This window comes from Macrobrachium rosenbergii, chromosome 22 (genome assembly GCF_040412425.1).
Source record: "Macrobrachium rosenbergii isolate ZJJX-2024 chromosome 22, ASM4041242v1, whole genome shotgun sequence".
NCBI classification, from domain to species: Eukaryota; Metazoa; Arthropoda; class Malacostraca; order Decapoda; family Palaemonidae; genus Macrobrachium; species Macrobrachium rosenbergii.
In genome coordinates, this window is record NC_089762.1 from 11414734 (window position 1) to 11439111 (window position 24378).

At 38.9% G+C, this 24378-nt stretch overlaps 1 protein-coding gene across 4 annotated transcripts in view; it reads right to left on the reverse strand.

Annotated features, from left to right (window-relative positions):
• lost (methenyltetrahydrofolate synthase domain-containing protein lost) overlaps positions 1-24378 on the reverse strand; it is a 361950-nt gene that overhangs the window by 173153 nt on the left and 164419 nt on the right. For all 4 annotated transcript variants that reach the window (XM_067124203.1, XM_067124204.1, XM_067124201.1 and 1 more), the window contains exon 7: positions 23010-23200. In XM_067124203.1, coding sequence (XP_066980304.1) covers positions 23010-23200 — 191 coding nt within the window. The remainder of the gene's footprint in view (positions 1-23009; positions 23201-24378) is intronic.

Below are 24378 nucleotides of genomic sequence, written 5' to 3' on the forward strand. Positions count from 1 at the left end.
ACCTTAGGGTGTCTCTTTTTGAGAGAGTCTATAGCATTTTTGGTTCCTTGTTATTTTCCAGAAGTACAATTGTACCCTGAATGCTGTTCATAGTATCGTGGTTTTCCACTTTCATGATAATGTTATCTATATTTTTCAAAGACAAATAGTCTTCGGACTGACTTTTCGTTGTGGCTTCTATAAGCCAAGTCTTCCCCTTTATTTGTCTGAATGACATTTCTGTCATTGGATGTCTACTTAATAAATAATTTTCTAATTTCAAAGCTGAAATATTTTGGTCAGCTCCCATGGTTAGAAATCTTGACCAACTTCCACTCCCAAAGAGGGAGTTGATTATTTAGATTATCTAGAGAATTGTCCATTTTCATGCCAGAAGATTTACTCTGTACTGGAGCAGTGGTTGTCAACTGTGCCGTCATGGTACCATCAAAGGGTCCAGGGTACCCAAATCTCTATAACTACTACAGTAACTCATAAAAATTGTTGGAGAAAAAAAAGTTTAAACCTGAAGCCTTAAAAAGACACCATCAGCCTTTCATGGAGTTTATTCCTCCACCAATGGCACTATTCCTCCACCAATGGCACAAGTGAGAACTGACTCCCAAATGTCCGCCCCCTACCCTACCCCACAAGAAAAAAGTTAAGTATACCTTAGTTTTACCAGACCACTGAGCTGATTAACAGCTCTCCTAGGGCTGGCATGAAGGATTAGACTTATTTAATATGGCTAAGAACCAATTAGTTACTTAGCAACAGGACCTATACCTTATAGTGGAATCTGAACCACATTATAGCGAGAAATGAATTTCTATCACCAGAAATAAATTCCTCTGACTCTTCATTAGCCAGCCAGAGAGTCGAACTCGGGCCTACCGAGTGCAAGGCCACAACTCTAACGACTCGCCCAATGAAGAGCTAAAACAGGGGTATGGCACAACATGAATAAAGTTGCCCAAGTGTAAGCCAAACCCACTTGCTAGGACCGAGAGTATTACAAGAATGCAACCATCCCCACCCTAATCATATAATGGACAAACCAGGTAGAATGCCCAGAGTCCTACCCCCAGAACCAGACCCCCCTGGAATCCGTGGTCCAGCCCTTACGAATAGTTCCACCCTTGAGCTATATTAATCTGATATCTCTCAGGTCCAAATTTTATCGGGTAGTAGATGGTCCTACCACTGTTCCCACTACTTAGCTTCGGATATAAACCCAATCCCAGCTATGATATCTTTTCCTATTTATCAGGTCCAATAAATTTTAGCAAGTGGAAAATTCGAAAAAAATTAATACAAAGAAATATATAATGATATATGGGACTCTTGGACTCAAACCTGGGAACAAATACCTGGGGTTCTTGAGTTCCCTCATCATATAAAGGTGTGAGAGAGAGAGAGAGAGAGAGAGAGAGAGAGAGAGAGAGAGAGAGAGAGAGAGAGAGAGAGAGAGAGAGAGAGAGAGGAAATATTTTTTTTATGCACATGTAACAAGTACATTTATGTTTTATATAATTTTATATTTTTATTCTACAATTCCTTCGTTTATTTATACAGACTGAGTGCCACATTGTATGGAAAACATGATTCTACTTTTCATTCATTTTTTCAGCTTTTGCATAGCAATAAGTAAGTAATTTATCTGTGTGTGAGCTATGAATGACAAATGAAGACTTTATCATAGAGTTTTTTTGGCAAATTTTTTTTTGGGGGGAAAGTGAAAGATTTTCCCATGTCTTGTAAATTATACTCTTTATATTTCACCTACATGAAACTTATTTTGGGGATTTTTTTTATGCCATTGTATTGAGCAGTCATTCAGCTGACAAATAAAATAAAATTGAGCAGTCTATCTTGAAAATTCTCAGAGGTACACATCTTTGAAAAAAAAAAAAGGTATCGAGAGTTTTCTGTGTATATCAGTTGGGTGACTTACTTTTCTTACGGAAAACATGATGCTACTTTGGCCATTCATTTTTTCACATCTTCCTTGCTATAATTACAATTTTTACCACTGCAATAATTAGATAATTCATCTGGGTGTGCTATGGATAAAAAACAAAGACTATCACAAACGGTTTTTCGAAAAATTTTTTTTTGGTGGGAAAATGCAAAATTTTTTCTTGTATTTTGTAGTTTCTACTCATTAATCGGCCTACATATAAGTTATTTTTGGGGGAATTTTTTATTCCTCGAAAATGGTCGGAGGTATATCTTTGAACAAAAAAGGTATAAATATTTATTTTTAAGCCTACCTGCTACAGTCCGACCTCTTTAAACTGGCTCCCTTGGGACCAGGCCATAACCGGACCACAGAAAACCCCGGATGAAAGAAATCACTCCTAAAAAACCCCTATGTAAAGAAAGTCATGCCAGCTCATTCCACATACTGTATATTTTTGTGTATAAGGCGACCCTTAGATAAGACAAGGTAAAACATTATGACAAATTTTCATGAATTTATCTCATCTCTTTAGTATAAGACAACTGCTATTTTACAAAACCATCTGTGTATAGGCTAGCATTTGCAATAACTGGAATCTTATGAAATATTGGTTATGTAAAGATGATGTTATTGCAAATGCTGTTTTACTTACTGTATCCTTAGAAGTTCAAAATACTGTATATACTCGCATATCATGAGACTTTTGAAAACCTAATTTTGAAGCTAACTTTAAGGGGGTCGTATAATACATGAAATACAAAATTAGAGTACGTAATATTCACATATTAGTATCGTATTATAAAATACAAACATAACATATACAGTACATCTTTTCCATGGATCTTTTAACAAGCTATGCTTTACTTCACTGCATCCAGTAATATTGTATGTATATTCGCATAATACTAATTGTATTATAAAATACAAAATAGCAATCATGTGCCATTTGCATTGTTTAGGTTTTCGTGAACGTAGACAATGAAACCTTCCAGGAATTTTTGTTTTGGCATCAATTCAATTTCCATTTAAAGTTAACCACGGGAGAAGGTTTCGTCCAATTTGCCATACACATTAAAACAACAGTACAATGTGTTCTTTCATGCCTAGTAGTTTTGATTAAAATACTTTTCTCTCCAATAATGTTTACAGTCGAGTTTGATGGCATATGTAAGTTTGGAGTTTCACCCATGTTGCCGAGACACGATAATTTATAGTCATTAGCACTTGAACATTGTTTTTCATCTTCAGCTACAACTTGCAGCTTAAATTTAGCAATATATTTCCTTGTATTCTTTTCTCCATAGCAAATAAGGGTAAATGGAAAATATAGATCAGTCCTATTCTACTTAACGTCATTTGTAACATAGCTACAGTAATTGTTTACTACCGTACGATGGTTGACAAGCAAGCAAAACAGCTGTTGTTATCTGATTCGATTGTTCATAGCCACAGCCTAGACCGCGTTCAAAGCAAAACAGTTGTTTCTCGTTCGGTTGTTTATGTCTGTACTGGTTTACTCAACGAGTATAACGAAACTAACATTACTTTTATCATTCGCTTTTACTTTTTTAAATTATTTAACTAGAAGATGGGATAAAAAGATGGAGTAAAAGAGGTTAGTCCATAGTAACCTAGTCTCTCAAGAAAGGAACTCGCATAATACATGAGATACATGACAAAAATTTTTAAGGATGAAAATTTGGGGGTCGCAAGATGCACGAGATCGCGCATTAACGAGTATACAGTATATGATAACGACATGACAAAGTTGATTCTATATCATGTTTTTCCTACACACGTCGCTAAAAGGGAAACCATTGTTTTGTTTACGTTTCATCGCCAGTCATAAGCAACCCCTAACAAAAATACGATAAAGTATGATAATTATCGTACATAACTATCGTTTGTTTGTATGACTGAACTGTTCTAAACAGTTACAAACAGCCTGAATTTTTAATGAAAAATGAATATTATGTTATCCTAAATGTTATTATAACCATAATTACACTACGTTATCAAAAGATAAAGGTTGCTCTGAGCACAACCACAACTCAATATTTACATTTTGTCAGCTGGCTAGCCTCAAATAGATAAAAGTTCATTTCATTGATATGGAATTATTCCTTGAATAGGCTATTTATTATGAAGATCTACCAATAATATATAAGATAAAAATTGTTTTATTACCTTTATCACTTTATTTCATAAAGTGAATCTTTTCATGTATGTCGGTGGTTATCGCACCGACGCTGAGGCTAGCCTACTGATAAACATCACTTAGAATTAAAGGTTTGATTTTTGGAATGGTAGTATAAAACAACCCCCAAGTTTTGGGGGTGAATTTTATGATTTAAAGGTCATCTTATACACAGAAATATACGGTATATATTGCTGTGTTATTAAAAATAGAACAAAGCTTATGAATAATCACTGTCATTTGTTAGGTTTAGTTCCTTATGAAAATTCTGGCCTGCTCCATATTAGAAGATAGTTTAACCAGACCACTGAGCTGACTATCAGTTCTCATAGAGCTGGCCCAAATGATTAGGATGAAATACCAGGTCTAGCCCATAGGCCTAGAACTGGGACCAAATAGGTCATTCGCATGATGATGAATGAATGAAAATGAGATTTAAAAGAAAAGGCTGTAGAAAGCATATGCTTTTACACTGGAACACATGTGTACAATAAATTTATTTGCTCGTTTCCATACACAAAAAAATTAATTAATTAAAAAGAAAAAAGAAAATAAAAAAATGTAAAAATTAAAAATCAGAACAAACTAAACATTTAAAACATTTTTTTAATTCACTAAACGCCATACGGGCTTTTGTGTTTTCATTATTTACTTATTTATTTTTATATTTTGTCTATTAAATTACACTTCCTCATGAAAGTTAAACTTGGCATAATTGAAAATATAGAAGATTCTGACAAAATTTCCACCCCATCAATTTACTTCCAAAGGTTGACCTTTGCTGTTGGTTATATTTTGGACAGTCACACAACACATGTTTGACTGTTATCAACCTTTGCATTCTGAGCATTTGGGAGGAGGGCCATGTGGACTGTTCATTAAGTGTCCATGTGTCAAACGAGTATGGCCTATTCGCAGACATGTCAGAATTACTTGTGTGTCTCTCTCTGATATGATGAACTCCATTTTCCAACAAAGGATTTTATCTGTTTCAATTCATTATTTATAGGTTCCTCATTTCATATATTTTGCCATTTAGTTACAATGATTAATTTTATATCTCCTATGTATAATCACTAATTGAAATTTTTACATTTGCTCTTGTCAAGTGAACTGCTTCTTTATCTGTTTTATCAGCTTCTTCATTTCCTTTAATACCTACAAGGGCAGGGGATCCAACATATTTCAATATTTTTTTCCATTATCACACAATTTGTGGTTCAAATCCAATTTCCTGTACAACATTGTTTTTTGGGTAGTAACTTTAAACAACTTCTATAGTGCTTCTGGAGTCACTAAACATCAGAATATTACTGAATGATATTTGCTTTATAATTCTGATGGCTACTTAGATTGCACACCACTTTGCCATGAAGACTGAGGCATTATTAGGTAAAGAGAATTGATATGTCTTGTGCTGGGATATAGCTGCACGTCCTCCTCCATGTTGTGAATTAGATCCGTCTGTGTATATTGCGTAATGTGAACTTTTTAATCTTATATGATCTGGTTTTTTTGTCTATGGTGTTCTGGGGCATATGAGTAACTTTTTGATAAATATTTTAAGTGTGTGCAAGTCTTTACTTTATTCATAGTCCAATGGGGTGGTAACTTCACTGCTGAAGGTACTCATGTATCTATATTCAGCGACTTGAACAATCTATTATCTCTAATTGGGAAAGGTGGTGAATGACTGTTTATAAATATATCTCTTAGATCAAATAGATTTTTTGCTGGTGAATCACCTGTCTTCATTCTTAATGCACTTTTCATTGTTATGAATTCTCTATGGAGGGACAATGGCAGTTCACTATGTTCAACTTGTACAAGGAGACTGGTGCAGATCTATACGCTCCTGTACATATTCTAGTCCTTCATTGTGAATTGGATCTAATATTTTCAGTACTGCTTCTGATGCTGAACCATATATTTCACTTCTGTAATCAATGATTGATAACACTGTTGCTTTATACAGTACTGTATAGTAAGAGTATATCTATCAGCTCCCCAATTTGTGTGATAGTTTTTTAATTAATTTAATGCTATTTTGCATTCTGATATTATGTAAGTTATATGGGCTTTCCAATTCATGTGTGCATGAAAAATCAATCCTAAAAATTTTGCAGTCTGGCTTATTGGTATATTATGGTTTCTGATTTTCAATTCTATTTCTTCACCTTTTTTTCAATTTTTATTTTTATAAAACATGACAGCTTGAGTTTTTCTATGGAAAATCTAAAGCCTACAGACGAGGCCCATTCATCTATTTTTAATTATGGTTTTATTAATCATTTGTTCTGCATGCTTTATGCATGATGCTGTATCATATATGTCAAAATCATCAATATACATGTTACTTTTAATTCTGACCAGTAGCAAGCTACTGGTATCATTAATTAGTAATGTAAACAGAGTACCACTAAGGATGCTTTTGTGGGACTCCATTTTCAAGTGGGAATGTTTTTGAAAAAATGCCTATTCTCACCTGAAAAGTGTGATCAGTATAAAGTTTTTAATAAGCTTAGGAAGCTGGTCGCATATATTATTATTATGTGATGATTTTAATATTGCATACCGCCATGTAGTGTCATATGCATTTTGAATGTCAAAAAAGACAGCTACTATAATTCGCTTTCTTTCAAATACTCTATGTATATGGTCTTCCAAATTAGACAGAGAATCTAATGTAGATCGATTACGTTGTGAACCAAACTGGGTAAGATTCAAAATTTTATTTTCACGAATGTGCTACTAAGTCGTGCATTTACCATTTTCTCCAACAACTTGCTTACACAACTTGTTAAGAGATTGGTCTATAATTATTCACATTTAATAGGATCTCTTCCAGTTTGGGTACAGGAATTATTATCGCATTTCCCCATTCATCTGGAAACAAGTTTCGGAGCCATAAATGATTGTAAAATTTTAACAAGTATGATTTCGCCAGAGGTGCTAGGTGGCAAATCATTTCAAAGCAAATATCATCAACCCCCAGGGGCAGATTTATTACTGTTCAAGAGAGCATATTCCAACTCTTCCATACTGATTTTCTTATTATAATATATATCTTCCTTTGTCTCAAAATTAAGTATTATAGATTCTGCTTAATTCTTTATTTTTTTTTAAATGTTTGTCCAAATTTTGGTCACTGCTTATTTTGGCAAAACTTTGCCTAAGTATGTTACTAATTTCAAAGGGATCTAAAAATTTTTTTGCCATTATCTAATATAGCTTGTATGGGTGGTCTAATGTTTGTTCCATTTATTTTTCAGATTTTTTTCCATACTTTTTGAATTGATGTTTTGTTTGTTATTTCCAATACATGACCTCCAAGATATTATTTTACCTTTTATGACTTCCTTTCTATATTTGGCTGATATTTTATTATATAAGGTTTTAATGCATCTATTTCCAATAATATAACTGTCATTTTTAATAAGTCTTCTTCTAGGAATGGTTTTATTTATTTTATTGATCTTATGTTTAGAGTATCTAACCTTCCTGCTAGAGAGTGTTTTCTTTGTACTAATTTAGTTAGATCATCTGACCACCAAGGGACTTTATGTTTTTTATTATGAGGTTTTCAAATAATCATATGGCATAATATTTCTGGCATGCATGTTGACTATTTCCCAATCTGCTCTTTGCATGATATAATTTGGAGAGTATGGTTTTGGCTCCCTGTTATTATGGGAAAGTGATAACTTGAGTAGGAGTCATCAGATGTATTACAATCTAGTTGGTCAACTATATTTGTTGTACAAAGAGTGACATCTATTGAGGAAAATGTTCCATGGGTTTTGGAACAGAATGTATTTACTTCTTTGTCATTCAGGCAACAGAGATTATTACTGTTCATTAGGTTTTCTATTTTCTATTTTATCTGGTGTAATATTGTTATAGTCCCATATTGGATTATGTACACTGAAATCTCCTATAATTAATATGGGATTCCTAGATTATTTTTTTATTTATTGTGAAATGTTTATATCATACTTTTTATTGGGCTGGTTGCATGAGTTAATAATATCAAACATTGTTTTCTGTTTTCACTATTATTACTGAAATTTGTAATTCAGTGTACAGTAACCTATACTGTATCATCTATGTCATCTATTACTTTATATTATGGACATATATTGCTGTTCCTATTTTATTTTTATTTTCCTTTGATGTTGTGGCTAATAGATATTTACCTATTTTTGGAACAAGTTTTCCTACGTGTTGTATACACATAAACATTGGTTCATGTTCGCTAATAAGTCGTTGAACTTCTCCTAAGTGCATTCTTGTTAATAATCCATTTATATTCCACTGAATTATATACCAGTTGATTGGCGTAATATGTGGGTGGTCAGATTATTCTACATAATATAAGCTGATGTTTTCTTAAGTTTGTTGTAAATTAATTTTTATTTTTGTAAGTTTTGATTCAATTTTTGTTGTACAGAGCGTCCTCAACTTACGGTGAGGGATCTGTTCCAGCGCCAAGCTGGAAGTTGATTCCTGCCATAAGCCGGTTTTTCGCCATTATTGGCACTTTAACAGCACTTACGGCGCTGTAACTTGAGTTCTGGTGCCGTAACTTGGTGTTGCATCAAGTTGCAGTGCTGCAAGCATCATTAACTTGATGCCTATTCTTGCTGTTAGCGCCGTCAATGGCACTTATGGAGCCGTAACTTGATGTGACATCAAGTTACGGCGCTATAAAATGCTGTTAACGGTGCTGAAAAAGCACTGTATGATCAAATCATCGTAACTCGGTGGCACCATAAGCCGAGGATGCACTTTGAATCTGACTTTCATTCACTGTTACATGGTAACTATCTTGACTTAATTTTTCCAGTTCGATTTTCTTTAGAATATTATCTACAACAACATTGATATGTTTTTCTCTGTAATAGTCTACGTGTTCAATACACATGAGAACTGATGTTTGCTTTTTCTTTATTCCTATACCTCATGAAATTTCTTATAGAGTTGGTTAGGCTTTCTTTACTTATAGTTTTATTTTTGTGGCACAATGCTACAAAGCATTTTCTACAACTGCATGTTATCTTTGTGTTCATCAGTTTGTTGTTTTTTCTTTATTTTTCTTGTGGCGTCTATAATTGGTGATGGGTGTATTTCTTTGCTTTCATTGTAGTTATCATCTATATTTTGGTTTTCCATTTTTTCTGAATTTTGTGATTCAGCTCCTAGAAGTACTACTGTTACTTTGGGAGACAGTGGAATGTTTGATTTTATGTTCTGTTTCTCTACTTTAGGTTTTGGTGAGATTGATGTTATTTACCTTTTTAGAGTTTGGTTTGGTGGAATTAAGTGGGGTCTTACCTAGCTGCCACTTCCGAGTTGTGTTACCTGTTTTATCACATTCTTGTGATTTTAATTCTTCTTTGTCTTCCTCTATGTCATTATTTGTTTCTATTTCCAGTAAAGAAGTAAATCGAATGTACACTGTGATAATATCATTGATGTCTGAAATTTCCTTAGAAGAGTTCTTTTCATCGTGTAGTTTTTGTGGTGGTATTTCTTTATTTCTGTTATCGTTCATTTCGGTTCTGGTATTGTTTGATTTTGAAGTATCTGCATACCTAAATTTCTTAGATGGGTCATTCCATCCTCTCACTTTTAGTTCTCACTTTGCTTCCCTGATCGATATTCCAGTTCATTCTTGTAGTAATTTAAGTTCAGTATTGTAGATATAGAGCACACATACTTAAGATTGAGCATGATGTTCTAGTCCGCATTTTATGCACTTTGGTTGGCCACAGTCCAAGTGTGTTTTATGTTCCTGTGAACTGCAAAAGGCACACCTGGGAAAATTTCTGTATTAAATGGCTGTATGGCCATATTTGCAACAGTTCTGGCATTGCATGGGTTTGGGAACATAAGGTCTTCGTTTCCTATTTAATCCCAGTATTTTAATTTTCAAGGGCAAGGTTTGGCCACTGAACTTTATCTTTGCTATTTTAATTGTTTTACGTTTTGTCTTTCTTGCTTGGGACCTCATATATTTTGCAGTCTTCAATGCTATCATCTTATCTTTAACATTAATTTGTCTATGATTTCATCATCTAGATTTGGAACTACTACTGTGCCTTGTATACAATTCATGGTAACATATGCCTTGTAACATTTACATTTATGTTCTCTATATTTTTAATGTTCTGTTAATTTTCTGATTGGTTTCTGGTTGTTGTTTCAACCACCATTCCCTTTCTTTAATTTAGGCTTATTATATGGTATTGAGGTTTTAATACCACCTTGATTTTCATGAACTGAGTTTTCCTGTGAACAGTCCACTGCCATGCCAGAAGTCATAGGGAGGTGTTTGTTTTGCCACCTAACGAATATTATAAATTTCATCAAGGATGAGGTCCCTCTCACCAGGGAGGCCCAACAGGGGGAGGAGCAATACTATTACCTGCAGTGGTAACTGCCTTGGGATCCTCACCTGGATATAAACCATACCCACAATGCCTTGAGGGTCGTCAGTCAGTTGAGATCGGACCCAGCACTGAGGGCATGGCTTGACATAAGAATTTCCCCTTGCTTGACCACATCGGGTACTCTAGTTTTACGAGTGGAGTGGCATGGTGTCTAACTCCGCCCTCCAACAAGTTAAAAGAGAAGTGAATTCAGTAATCCAATACCATGCCAAGGTTGTCAATGAAAGAGGAAGAAGGGAAGGGGAAAATTTATAGGAGGAGGAGGAGGAGTAAAGGAGTTAAAGGTCCCAATGCTCAGCTGAATCCACAGCAGTGAGAGCAGGCACAAAAGAGCATACTCTCCCTGCTGTGGATCCCTAAACCCCCACCCCACCTAGTCAAAGGGTTGGGATTGGGGGAGGGGGGTTTGCTCTATAAGTATCTCCCCGGAAATGCTTACATCTTCAGTTCGTAAAACCTTAAACCACTTTAAAAGCGCACTGAGTTCTGATCTTCTGACATCTTTCAATGTTTTCTGGCACTTCAAACATTTCTGGCTTTCATTTTCAGCAAACACATAAAAATCTGCTACTTCTGTTTCTTTAAACCTACACATATGAGAGAGAGAGAGAGATTGTTGCGCTGAAAGGTATCCATTTACAAAATTCAAATAACAGTTGTATTAAAAATTATAGTTTTAATAAAACCTGTTTTACATACTAATGCAGTTATGTTTCATGCATTATTGTCTTATTATCATCATATCATAACTTATAAATATAGCGATCAGGCATTTTACCGACATCATCACAGCCATTTGTTGCTAAATGAAATGCATTTCAGAGGTTAGTTTTTTTTAATTATCAAAGCTGGGTTTAAAAAATTCAAATTACTTTATTCATAAACGGAGTAAGTTAAATAAAGTACAGGTGTAACTTCACCAGTATCGGATGTTGCTTTTGCCTCTTCCAAAATGTTTTGTGGCCTGCACATCATTTGCTACTTCAGCCACAGCTACAACTGCAAATTTAGTGGCATACTTTCTTAACACTTTCCCCTCCACTGCATGAAGGCTAAGTAAAGATTTATTATATTTTTACTTATGGAAATCACCATTGAAAATTTGCAAATTTTTAAAAAGTCGACAACTGTAACACAACCCATAATAAACGTGCGCTGGTTACCGTAAGTGACATCGGCAAAGAGTTGTTTCTTGTTTCGATTGTTCATGCCAGTACTGTACTTGCTGTTGTTTATGCTGGTATCTTACTCGCATTAGTAAGTGGTTATAAATCATAAGATATAGTAATGAATTCTTACACAAGTCACAATTAGTTACGGTAACTGACATCGGCAAAGAGTTGTTTCTTGATTCGATTGTTCATGCCAGTACTGTACTTGCTGTTGTTTATGCTGGTATCTTACATGCATTAGTAAGTGGTTATAAATTATAAGATATAGTAATGAATTCTTAGACAAGTCACAAGCTTGGTAAGCCTGATTTAATGTATGAAAATTCACATTTAATCTAATGAACTTTTGCTTCTAGGCCTATTTCTTACCTAAAGGCTAACTCATATAATTGCCTATGAATTATCAGTGGTATGTACCAAAACTGAGACAGACATAGAAAGCCTAGCCTAGTGTAATATATTGAAAATATATATCGCACTATGCACAACGTACAAGACAAAATCATGTTTTTCAAAAAAATTTTAATGAACGCATGATACACAAGTTCGGATGATACACGAGTTTATACGCAAATTATGGTTCTTTTGTATGCTGTATATTTTTTAGTTTCACAGAATGTTTTTGTTGGAAATAAACTGTGCTTGTTTATTTACAGAGCAAGCTTCAATTCCAAAATCTGGAAAAATCCAAAAATTGAAACGTGGCACCACCCTTGTAGCCACAAAATCGTCATGGTTAATGGGAGTTCCTGGACCACAAAATGACAGATTTAAGAGGTCAGACTGTACTTCCAACATATGTAATTGTTTATAAAGGTCATATGTGAAGGGTTAATCCTGAACCATTTGTGCTGGTGTGATGCCACCTAGCGGTAGAATTGTGTAGCTACTGGGTCACATTTTCAGGGTAGGCTTGCATATTTGGGTTTTCACAGTTTTCCTTCTTTTAAAGATTGTTTCACATAATGTAAATATGATTTGCATGTTGAGACATACTGTATTCCATAATTCTGAGCCTACCTGGCATATTAGTTATTTCATATTTTTGGAACTCAAGTTATGAGAACAGACTATAATTCTGATGTGAAAAATGATATTCAGGGCAATCACCGTAGAGAGAGAATTAAAAATCCTCACTGGCACACACAAATATGACAAAATTTTAACGTAATTTGTATTTTTCCCAACTATACAAACCTGAGGTCTTTACATAAGGAATATGCTTCAGCGCAGCTGGAAACGCAGTTTAATTTTTAAACAAGGTGGTTAGGAGGTTAACTACTGAGCCCGGGTGGGAGTCCCGCCCACCTGACAGTAAGCATTCACTTTGCCTTTCCACCCAGGTATCAGAATGAGGGGTGGCATGAGGTGGGCATTAAACTTTAGACCTCAGGTTTGTATATTTAGGAAAAATACAAATTACTTTAAAAATTTGTCGTTTGTTCCTACACAATACACAAACCATCGGTCTTTACATAAGGAAGACTTCCTTCTTTGGTGAGAGGAATCTGATCTCTAAACTGACTGGTAGTTTGCCACACCTGGGTCTTCTTCCTGGTCAAGTAGATCAAGGAAGAGGACCATGCCTCTGACATGTTGAACGGAGTATGGAAGCTGCGTGTTCAGCTGTCAGACTTCTGGGCCTTTTTGAATGAAAGGATATGAAAGCAACATCATTCGAAAAGGAGCTAGGTTGAATCTATGTGTCGGAGACAATAAAGCAATGTATACGTAACAGGTTTGATTTGTTGTCAGGTCCTCTCTCCCCTTGCAAGAGAGAGGGCAGGACTTGCTCCTATACATCTATACAGTCAACTCCCAGTATTTGCAAGGCATAGGGACCACAACCAATGGCGAATAGCTAAAATCCGTGAATACTTGATATCCCCTCTAAAAACACTTATAACTGCCTATTTTAATAGTCCAAACAACAAAGACCCCTCTAAAAATGTTTATAACTCCCTATTTTAATAGTTCAAACACCAAGTTTACTTACTTAAACTGTCACCCTACACCAAATATACCTTAAACTATCACCCTAAAACATTTTAATATAATTTCAAAGTCATCTTACAACATTACCCTTAAAAATATATGGCTTACAGCTAAGTGTGAAAACTAATCAAGTTGTCCCTATATTCAGGGAAATCCATTTTCTCTCATACAGTATTGAAGCTGCTCCATTTTTCTTTTTACAGTACATAGGGGAAATACATGGAATTCACAAGTAGAGTTCAGCAATGTAGAGTTCAGCAATGTACAGTACCTAAATATTTATTATGATATTTATTATGAATTGAAAAAAAAATACCTTTACTGATATTTTGCTGTGTTTACATCAAAATTAACCTTTAAACGCCTATTGGACGTATCATACGTCGACTAAAATTGTCTGTTGGGTGCCGAGTGGACGTACCGTACGTCGACTACAAAAAAATTTCAACCTTTGGTCAACTCTGACTCGACCGAAATGGTCGAAAAACGAATTGTAAGCTAAAACTCTTACATTCTAGTAATATTCAATAATGTACCTTCATTTTGCAACAAATTGGAAGTCTCTAGCACAATATTTCGATTTATGGTGAATTTTTAAAAAAAAACTTTTTTCTTACGCACGGGGCGGTAACTCAGCCGAAAATTTCATAAATTCTTTCGTCATTTTGTCGTAATTTTTGCACTGTTCTATATTAGTCGTTACATAAAGTTTTATATGTGAAAATGTGCGCAATTTCATGTACAATACAGCAAAATACAATCCATGGTTGTAGCTTTTATCAGTTTGGAAATATTTTCATATAAACCACGATAACTGCCAAAATTTCAAACTTCGGTCAACTTTGACTCGACTGAAATGGTAAAAAAACGCAATTTTAAGCTAAAACTCTTACGATCTCGTAATATTCAATCATTTACCTTCATTTTGCAACCAATTGGAAGTCTCTAGCACGATATTTCGATTTATGGTGAATTTTTGAAAAAAAACTTTTTCCTTACGTCCGCACCAGAAATTCTTTCGTCACATTGTCGTAATGCTTGCACTGTTTTATATTAGTCGTTACATAAAGTTTTATATATGGAAATGTGCGCAATTTCATGTAGAATACAACAGAAAATAACTCATGGTTGTAGCTTTTATCAGTTTTGAAATATTTCATATAAATCACGATAACTGCCAAAATTTCAACCTTCGGTCAACTTTAACTCGACCGAAATGGTAAAAAAACGCGATTATAAGCTAAAACTCTTACATTCTAGTAATATTCAATCATGTACCTTCATTTTGCAACAAACTGGAAGTCTCTAGCACAATATTTCGATTTATGGTGAATATCTGAAAAAAAAAACTTTTTCCTTACGTCTGCCCGCGGTAACTCGGCCGAACATCTCAGAAATTCTTTCGTCATGCTGTCGTAATGTTTGCATCGTTTTACATTAGTCTTTACATAAACTTTTATATATGAAAATGTGCGCAACTTCATGTAGAATACAACAGAAAATAGCTCATTGTTGTAGCTTTTATCAGTTTTGAAATATTTTCACATAAATCACGATAACTGCCAAAATTTCAACCTTCGGTCAACTTTTAACTCGACCGAAATGGTCAAAAAACGCAATTGTAAGCTAAAACTCTTACATTCTAGTAATATTCAATTGTTTAACTTCATTTTGCAATAAATTGGAAGTCTCTAGCACAATATTTCGATTTATGGTGAATTTAAAAAAAAAAAACATTTTCCTTACGTCTGCGCGGTAACTCGGCCGAACATCTCAGAATTTCTTTCGTCTTGTTGTCATAATATTTGCACCGCTTTATATTAGTCGTTACATAAAGTTTTATATATGAAAATGTGCGCAATTTCATGTACAATACAACAAAAAATAACTCATGGTTGTAGCTTTCATCAGTTTTGAAATATTTCCATATAAATCACGATAAATAGAAAAAATTCGACTTTCGGTCAACTTTAACTCGACCGAAATGGTCGAAAACTGCAATTGTAAGCTAAAACACTTACAGTCTAGTAATATTCAATCAATTAGCTTCATTTTTCAACAAACTGAAAGTCTCTAGCACAATATTTCGATTTATGGTGAATTTTTGAAAAAAACATTTTTTTACGTCTGCACATTACGAATTCATGCATCATTTTGTGATAATATTTTCTCTGTGTTGCTTTGATCTTTTTAAAATTTGTTAAATACCAAAATCATCGCAATTTAGTGTACAATACAACTAAAAAAAATTAACTCATTAGCTTTAACCGTTTTGCTTACAGCGTGATTTGTATACAATTATATAAGTTTTTTTTTTTTTTCAGTCATATATTCCAATATTTATATATGATAATGATATTTTTTTTCATTTCTGATGGTTGCATACTAAACTTCAGGCAATGACAAAAAAAAATGAGCCAAAAATGAACTCTTAATCTTAAAAACTAAGCGTGCTGTGATTTTTTGAAAGAAACTTTTTTTCCGCTTCGGCGCTAACTCACCGAACGCCGCCGGCATACGGGAGACGTTTTTGTAAATAGGGCTTCGGCGTTCAAGGGTTAATATTTGAAAATTAGTAAATCATTTTTTACCATAAACATATTTGCTCATGAAAATAACATGAAAATACAGTAATTAGCGAATATTTCTTGACGAAAAAATTGTAAATTACCGAATTTTCCACAAATAATTTGGGGATACGTTCCATAGAAAAATTCACGAATACATGAAGCTGTGAATCCTGAACGCGAATGGGGGTCGACTGTATTACACAGATATTAGAATGGATACTTGATGGTAAAGCTCACCTGCATCAACGCCAGTTCCAGTATGTGACAGCTCGCTAAGCTAACCTCTGCCCGAAGGGAAAAGAAAGTTGAGGAAAGAGAAAGGGAGGGAGGCCAGTCACTCACACGTACCGATTATCTCTTTCAGAACCAAACACCTTAGGCGATATACTACCTGTCCTCTTAGAGGAGCCGGGTATGCTACACAACTTGTTGAGCAGCGACCACTGGACCCAAGGAAAGTGTCCAAGGACTTGTGGGCAACGTCCCAAAGGTAGAAGGAAGTGAAGGTGGTCTGGTGCGACCACACCCCAGGAACAGACAGATTCTTCCTGAATGCGAGGGACGGACCAATGGCCCTGACTTTGTGGCCTCTCACTCGGAATGTACTGGTGTTCTCCTTGCCATCCACAGAGTAAGCCTGTTTGATCATCTCACGAAGCCAGAAAGAGATAGTGTTCTTGGACACCTCTTTCTTGGTCAAGCCAGTACTAACAGAGAGTCGTCAACACTCAGGCTGGAGATGTCGAGTCCTCTTGAGGTAGTACTGCAGCACTAACAGGACACAGTAGCATCTCGTCTGGATCATTAGGGAGGAGGATCGTAAAGGACTCAAACCTAGTGTTACAGACTGATGGATTCTGAGTCTTCAATATGAAATCTGGGATGAAAATGAGTGTCACTGATTCCCATCCCCTAGAGTGTTTAGTGTCAAAGGAAAGACTATGAGTTTTGTCTACTCTCTTTGCCGATGCCAGGGCAAGCAAGAAAATGGTCTTGAGGGTCAGATCCCTGTCTGAAGACTCTCCTAGAGGCTCATGTGGTGCACCAGTCAGGCTCCTCAGAACGAGAGTCACATCCCACTCAGGGGCCTGAGTTCCCAGGGAGGGCAAGACCTTTCACAGCTTTGAATCAGCAGGGAAATCTCCAGCGAGGAGGAGATATCTACACCCTTCAGGTATAGGACTAGACCCAGGGCAGCCATTCAGTATAGCCCTTTACATCAGAGATGGTGAGAAGCGCAGAGGATTGATGAAAGTATCCAGATATCTCTGTCGCTGAATAGTCTCCAGCCTTAAAGTGAAAGAGACTCCACTGACTTATGGTACCATTTTACATGCGGTTGACACAGAAGGTTGTGCCAGGGGGGACTCTCTCTTGGTTGCCTCAGAGACCATAGCTAGCAGGTTCAGATACCACACGGCATGTGGCCACCTGGGAGCCATAAGGGTCATTCTGAGATTCAGGGTGATCACTGCCCTGTTGATCACCCTATGAATCAGACAAAATGTAGGAAAGGAGTATGCATCCACGTTGTACCATGGGTGTTGGAAGGCGTTCCTCTGCTGTTGCCCATGGGTCTGGCACAACAGAACAAAACACCTGTAGTTTTCTGTTGTGCCGAGTGGCAAACAGGTCGATCGATGTTAGACCCCAAAGGTCAAACAGCCTTTCCATGATGTCTGTGTGATGGGACCACTCTGTCCCTATCATTTGACCCTGGTGACTGGCTTGTCTGCCACTATTTTCCTCTTGCCTGGAATGTATCTGGCTGACAGCTCTAGCAAGTGTGCTACCTCCCACTCGTGTGCATGCAGCATCAACAGGTGTAGTGGAAGAGACACTAGGCCACCTCTGCTTGTTGACATATGCCACTACTATGGTGTTGTCACTTATCAACACCATGTCTCATCACTCAATCCTGAAACTCTTGAAGAGCCAGGAAGGTTGCCTTGAACTCCAGGATATTAATGTGAAGGTGCTTGTCACTTCAGCTCCACACACCTGAAACCAGCAACTCCTCCAGGTGTGCGCTCCATCCCTCACTCAAAGCATCTGAGAAGAGAGGCATCTCGGGGTGTGTGTGTGTGTGTGTGTGTGCAGAGACATTCCTATTACGAGGTTCCTGTCATCTAGCCACCAAGCTCAGTCCTGTTTCACTTTTTCCGAGAGAGGAATGGGAAGGGATGGGAAGTCCCATGCTGGAGACCAGAACTCCTTCATTCTCCACTGAAGGGGACATAGGTGAAGCTGCCCATGAGGGACCAACTTCTCCAAGGACAACATGTGGCTCAGAACGACCTGCCACTGCCAAGCTGATTGCTCCTGCCGAGACAGGAACAACTGTGCTGCCTTCCTGAACCTCCTGCTACTAGAGTCTGATGGGAAGGCTCTCACTGCTGCCATATCTATCAGCATGCCCAGGTACTTTATCCTCTGTTTGGGTATGAGATGGGACTTCTCGATATTTACCACAACCCCCAGGTCGCGGAAAAATTCGGAGGTGATCTCTGTCCTGGAGCAACTGTGATCGCTAGCTCGCCAGGACAAGCCAATCGTCAAGGTACCTCAGCAGACGTATCCCATGCAAATGGGTCCAACCTGACACAAGGGCAAACGCTCACGTGAACACCTGGGAAGCGGCTGAGAGCCTGAAACAGAGTGCCCTGAACTGGAGTACCGTCTCCCCGAGGATAAAGCGTAAGTACTCGCGAGAGGACGGATGGATGGATATTTGAAAATAGGCATCCTTCAGGCCCAATGTCAGCTCTGAGTGTGTCATATCCATCATGAACAGAGTCTTGCGAATGAATCGGTTCAAGGGAGAGAGATCTATGACCGGTCTACAATGCCCCTTTGCTTTCTCCAAGCGAGAGACTCAGCTGTAAAAGCATGGGAACCGATCTGTCACGACTTCCACAGTGCCTTTCTTCAGCATCACTTCTACCTCCACCCAAAGGGCAGGGTCCTTTCCTTCTGTGTGCCATGAACATACAATTGGAGATGGACCGGATTGTTGGTGAGGGGTGGTCAAGACTCGAAAGGAAGTAGACAGCCCTCCCGAAGGACATTACTACCCAGGTTCTGGCTCCATATAGCTGCCATATTGCCCAATGGCTTGACAGGCAAACCCCCACCAACTGCAGCATGTGGAGGGGAATGCTGGCACAAGCTTCCTCCTCTCTACTTCTTGCCCTTGCCCCCTTTTCCAGACTGGAAGGAGGGTTGAAAGGGGTGAGACTGAACACCTTTCTTGCCGGGGGCAAAAGAAAGCTGGGTGTTCCACAGGGAACCCTTAAGAGCCTGGGACTTCTTAGGGCCTGTAGAGGAAGTGCTAGCCTGACCCAAGGGTCGGGCCCCAATGGCACACAAAGGCCCAGAAGTCTTAGCCACTGCCTGGCGAACAAGTTGGTTATTAACCTCAACTTGACGCTTTTCCACTGCAGCATCTACCTAATCTACCTATTCTCGAGGAAGAGAGAGGCAGATCCCAGCAACAATCCATTTCATAGAACCAATGCTGATTCCAGGCCTACAAACTTGGATATCCAAGTCAGGATGGCATCTCTCCTCTCTTCATTAATACCATGTCTGCCCACAGGTTCGCCGTCTGGTGGGCCAGGTAGGTAATAGCCCTACCTCCAGGCCGGCAGTCTCCCAAAGGTGGAATCCTACCCTGGGGTTATGGAAGCCGAGAAGGCAGTGACCTTGGACACTGTGAACGACCACAGGTCCAGCCAAGAGACTACCTGGAATGCTGCCATGGCAGTCGATTCCAGGTTTGCTGCTTCTTGCTGTGTAAGGGTGACTCCACACCAAGCTGATGCGGTGTCAAACCCAGACCTAGGCGAACCAAGTCCAGATCAACCTGCTTCGTCGTCAATTACTCTTCCAAGGGCGTGTAGTATCGCTTCTGTTGAGCCAGAGCAGGAGGAAGTAGCTTATCTGAGCGTTTAGAGTGAAGAGAACTCTCCTGCCCAGATACCAGAAAGTTCACCTGCTCCAAAAACCCTTCAGTAAGCATGGACCATGGCGAGCCCACTGAAACCTTGGGTACCTTCTTCGGCCCACAGTAACCTTCAAGGCGAGATGGACGATCCACTGGTGTGGCCATGGCCCCTTCCCCGAGATCATTGTGCTGACAGAGCAGCCTCATGACCTCTGCAAAGGTCCGCTTTGTCTCAGGGTGTCCTTCCAGGACACATTCCTCCAAATCTACTCTCCTTGCAGGAGGGAGAACCTCAGCAGAACCCCCAGATCTCTGCTCAACCACTTGGGCATAAGAACAGGTTGATCCGAGGACCGAACCCTGAATGCAAGCATTCATGGTAGGGCTGTGTGGAGAGAAGCATCCCAATCGCAGACCTTTTCGTCCAGCTCACACCTCCCAGTAGAACCCCAGGAGGTTGACGGGACAGGTGAGAGGGATCGAGCACTCTTCTCTGTCCTATCAGAAGCAGAAGTCCTGGTAGGAGAGGAAAGCCATGTGCGACTGCCAACCCACAGTGGCGATGGATGCATGGGTCTAGAAGAACGACCCCGTGCACGTGGACATGAGGGGAGCTGTGCCAAGGAGAGCGAACGGGCTTACTTGAACATGTGCAAGTTGTCGCTAGGTGAGCGGGCCCGTTCGTGCAAATGTGAGCGAGGGCTGACCCACAGAGAGCGATTGCACACTCTCAGGTATGAGCTCAGGATGTCCTCCCGACGTGCTTCTGTCTTCTTTGAGAAGATTGTGTAGGAGGGACCTCACCAAAGCTTCTCCAGGTGTGCGGACTCTTGAGTCAGCTGTACCTGTACAAGACCATGGCTGCATACTCAGGTGAGCACTGGCAGGGGGTGAGGCAGCACCTGCAAGCTTATTCACCTTCTCTTGCACAGAGCCTGAACCAGTCTATGAAGCCGACTAAAACACAGTGCTGGTATAGGTGACTCGTAGTTTAGTCAAAATCCGAGTACCCAGAGTGACACGGTCCTCCTTGGAGGCCAGTGCACTAGGAGCTCCTGAATCACATACTGTACGTTCAGCAGTTGCCTCCTCTACCCGAGTGTCTGAAGAGACACAGGTAGAGGTAGGCACTGTACCAGTCCTGGAAGGTGACTTCCCGGAAGTAGTTTCATGTACACGAGTCCCCTTGGAGGTCTGCGCACTTAATGCTCCCAAGTCACGGGGTCTGTGAGATAGGTGACATGGCCCCCATGTCCAAAGACCAGGGAGAGCCAGCGAGAGATCCCTCTGCCTCCCCTGTGGAGGGAGGCAACCCTTCCGAAGACCCATGACAGGACTTCTTCCAAGCAGGAGAAGCTACCTTCTTCCTCTGCTGGTGAGCTTTGGAAGAAGAAGAAGAAGAAGAAGAAGAGGAGGAGGTGGCAGCAGACGACAAAGAAGACAATGAAGATGATACCTTCCAACTCCTCTCCTTCGACTTCTTCTTGGACACCTTCTTCAGGATGGCATGGAGGAGCCGATTCCCACTGGAATGGGGAGCAGAAGCAACACCAGAAGGATGGTCTACCGTAGGGTAGTCCATAGCAGGAGCATGAGGTGACGTCTTGTCCACTACAGCAGGGGTCACAAAAGGAGGAATATGAGTCATCACAGTGATCGACAACAAAGCCATGGCAGACATTGTAACAGCTGATGTGGTCACTGTTACAGCAGTGAGTCATAGAGGACACTGCAGGAGCAAGGGAAGCCTTCAGACCAAGGGAACACCCAGGAGGCCCAGAGAATGCCAAGTCTCCCAGAGTTCCTTGTTCTCCTCCACTCCTGAAAGACAAGTCAGCTGGGGTTGGCAGTCTCCCCTCGCTCAGAGGGAGATTCTCCTCCCCCCCCACCCCCCGAGTGAGCGGACTATAAAGCAGAGGTCGTCCTGGTCACCAGGCCCCCAATGCTGACTTCCACATGACGAAACAAGCAAAGATGACAAAGGGAAGATCTCTCCCATAGGAGTGACAGCAAAGGGGAAGGAAAGAACCAGAAGGATTGGCAACCACTGGCGTGGTCGATGGCATGTTACCACTGGACGCCACCTTGGAGGACTATTTCTTGCATTTCCTCCTCTGCGAGAACTTCACCCATTGCACAGGGACCAGCCATGGCATTCGTCAGACACAGAATCAGGGTTACAGTCATGCCCCCTGCAACTTGTACAGAGGACATGAGGATCAACATCCAAGGTAGAATGGTAACAGTTACAGGGTCTAGAGGCAGTAACTGGGCAGACACTGGGAACTGGCCTTCTGCTCGACAGGATTAACACGTGATTCATGGGTTTGCATGATGTCAATTCACAAACACACAAAGCAAATACATATATCCAAGAAACAAACAAGCAACCATCCCACCAGGAATGAAGTAAACAAAGCAAAAATGCAGGCAGGGAAGAGGGTACGCAAACAGCTCCTCATAGCGTGACGGCCGAAACCATGCTTACCAGTTGGGTGAACGGGACTCCCACCCGGGGCTCTGTAATGAACTACCTAATCACCTGGTTTAAAAGGTAAACGGCCATTTCCAACTGAGATGAAGCATATTTCTTACGTAAAGACAAGTTTGTATATTGTGTAGCAACAAGACAAATAATTTCCATGGCACAGAAATCAGACAGTCTATATAGTTAATCAACAAAGCCACACAAAAAATTGTTGAAACATTTGTAAATATCTAGATGATGTACTTACTCTTGCTCTTGATCCCTAAGTACCCTTAAAATGGGAACCTGTTTGAACTTCTCAGGAGTAAGTAAATGCCAATAAATGCCTTCAGGTTTGGATAGCCGGTGGCTAACGTTAAATACTTCAGTGGGTGTAACAATAATATCCACTGGTACATCATGTGGACCAAAAAGTCGTTCAGGAAGATCTTCAAATACCTGCAAACATACAAAAATATGAAACCTAATTCCAGGACACCCTATTTTCAAATAGCATTTCATTTTTTACTTCAGTGCCTAGTTTCCTCAATATTGAACTGTTAATTTATTACCAATTTTTAAAACCTACAATACTAAAACCTTAAAAGATAATATTACATAGCAAAAAAAAAATGCTTACAAGCAGTCCCCAGTTAACGGCGGGCTCGGTTAATGGGGCTTGTGTAGCGACGAAAATCGGCAACTTTCGGCGCTAAAAATTGCCGATTTTCGCTTAGCGGCACTGATAATTGGGCATTGGCGCCAATACATACCTAACAGAGGTGCCGATAACCGAAAATTGGCGCTTTTCGGTGCCAATAAGCCCGAAAATCGCCGATTTTTGGTTATCATCACACCCTTAGAACGGAACCCCGCCAATAACCGGGGACTGCCTGTACTGTAAATTGTAACACGCATCAACTTCTAAGCAAGAAAACGTAACATCAAAACAAGTGTAAAAGCCCACCTAACAATCAATCGAAAAATACATATAAACTCATTATAACCGTAACACTGTCCAACAAATTCTTGAGAATTAAATTTGTGGTGCTTGAACTCATTGAAAGGACTATACAGTAACACCTTGTACATATGCATTTCATGAGTCAGATCACAAAAATAATATTAAGGATTGTTTTGAATAGAATAAGAAATAAGATACTCCCAGAGATTGGCAATGAACAATGTGGTTTTATGAGAGATAAAGGGACAAGAAATGCAATTTTTATTTTGAGAATGTTGATGGAGAGAGCAAGAGAAGTGAAAAAGGGTCTATATGTTTGTTTTGTTGACTATGAAAAGGCTTTTGATCGGGTTAGACATGTAGACCTGATAAGGATATTGGAACAGATAAATATCTATGGGAAAGATCTAAGATTGATAAAGAATTTCATATTGGAATCAAGAGGCATCAGTGAAAGTAGAAAATGATGAATCACAGGCTCACCACATCAAGAGAGGTGTAAGACAGGGTTGTGTGTTATCACCTGATCTCTTCAATTTATATAGCGAAATGATAATGAGATCTGAAGAGAAATGGAAGGAATTAAGGTTGGAGGAGTCAATATTAATAATATCATATATGCTGATGATACAACACTTGTTGCACTCTCTCATGATAAACTTCAAGCTTTAAT